We start from the raw sequence: 1,517 nt of genomic DNA on the forward strand, positions 1-1,517 counted from the left end.
CTCTGTAGAACCGCTTCCCGGTGCTTTCGGAGGGCTGGTGAGAAGACGATTGCCTTTGGCGGGGCTTTCTGAATTAACCCTGCGGTCAGTAGCCTCTCCAGTAGTCGAGCCCTTAGTTCGAGGAGCGTCGTGAATTCCCTCACAGGTCTTTTCTCAAAAGCTGGACGTGGTGCGTTATATGTTGGGGGTGGCAGCTGATTTTGGTAATTCTGGGGTTGATAGACTTGTGGAGTTTTGTTTTGTGGTGGGCGATACTTTTGCTAGGGTGGTGGCTAGTACGTTTGTTATGGTGGTGGTTGATAAGCAGGAGCGGATACACGGACACTGGGCGGAGCCGTGTATGCTGGCATAACGGTGGTGAAGGCTGGTGTGTGTAATACACGGGTCAATACTTTTTTGAGTTGTACGGAGAGGCAGAGTAATTTAAAAGGGGTGGAGCTTGGTGAGAAGATGGTGGTCCTTTTGGGTTTTGGTTTGAAATGTGGGATATACTTGCCACGTCCTCTTTCTTTTTGCGGAAGATTCCTGCAGTGGCCTGCCCAGACGCTTTGTTGAAGATACTGACGATCTTTCCAGATTTGAGACCATTTTCTATGGCCTCTCCCATTTTTACTAATTCGGAGAACGACCTCCCGGCCATGGACAACATCCTATCATAGAAATCCGGCTCCTGTGACCTAATGAATACGAAAACGAGTTCTCCCTCGCACATTGGTGGCTGCACACGGGCCGCTTCGGCCCTCCATCTGCTGGCGAATTCTCTATAGTTTTCTGTCGACTTTTGCTTGACCTTCTCGAGGTAGTAACGGTCTGGTACGGTCTCGATATTGAAACGAAACCTTTCCATGAAAGATTCTGCCAGGTCTTCCCAGCGGAGCCATTGGCGCATGTCTTGTGTGGCGAACCATTCGGCTGCCTCACCGGTCAGGCTACGACTGAATAGTCGCATGATTAAGGGTTCATTCCTCTTTACTCCGACTAACTGGTCGCAGTATGAACGGAGGTGTGCCTTGGGGTTTCCTGTCCCGTTGAACATTTCAAATTTTGGGATTTTGAACCCTTCTGGCAGGTCCAAATCTGGGTGCATGCACAAGTCGTCATACCTCAGGCCTGTGGCCTTTCTCGCGGACCTGTTGGACTTTTCCAACAATTCCTCCATCTTCCTCTCTATGTCTTTCTCACGTCTGTCTTGTTCAGCTCTCCAAGTCCTTTCCATTTCCTCGTAATGATCCAACTCCTTGTGTCCTGGGGAGGATTCGTTTGGGATGTTGGGAGTGAAGAAGGATACTTGGTGGGTGGTATGGTTAAACGGGATAGTGATGGTTTGCCCAGCCGGTGGGGCAGGTGCGTGTGCTAGGCTTGCTGGGTCAAAGAATGCCGGCTAAGGGGTTTGGTACGAGCGGACTGAGTGGGTGGTTCCTGGAGCTTGGGTGTTTTTGATCGGTGGTGGGGCACAGTAGGAGGGACCAGCATGGTTTGGATTGGCGGTGCTTAGTGGAGGTGGCTGGTTCCTGGTA

The 1,517-nt window shown here is 51.0% G+C and overlaps 1 protein-coding gene across 1 annotated transcript; it reads right to left on the reverse strand.

The window, feature by feature from the left end:
• Positions 1 to 385: 385 nt before the first annotated feature.
• On the reverse strand, positions 386 to 1,216 carry LOC132066482 (uncharacterized). The gene has a single exon (XM_059459788.1). The coding sequence runs from the start codon at positions 1,214 to 1,216 to the stop codon at positions 386 to 388; it is 831 nt and encodes a 276-aa protein (XP_059315771.1).
• Positions 1,217 to 1,517: the final 301 nt, after the last annotated feature.

Source organism: Lycium ferocissimum, chromosome 8 (assembly GCF_029784015.1).
Source record: "Lycium ferocissimum isolate CSIRO_LF1 chromosome 8, AGI_CSIRO_Lferr_CH_V1, whole genome shotgun sequence".
Classification (NCBI taxonomy): Eukaryota; Viridiplantae; Streptophyta; class Magnoliopsida; order Solanales; family Solanaceae; genus Lycium; species Lycium ferocissimum.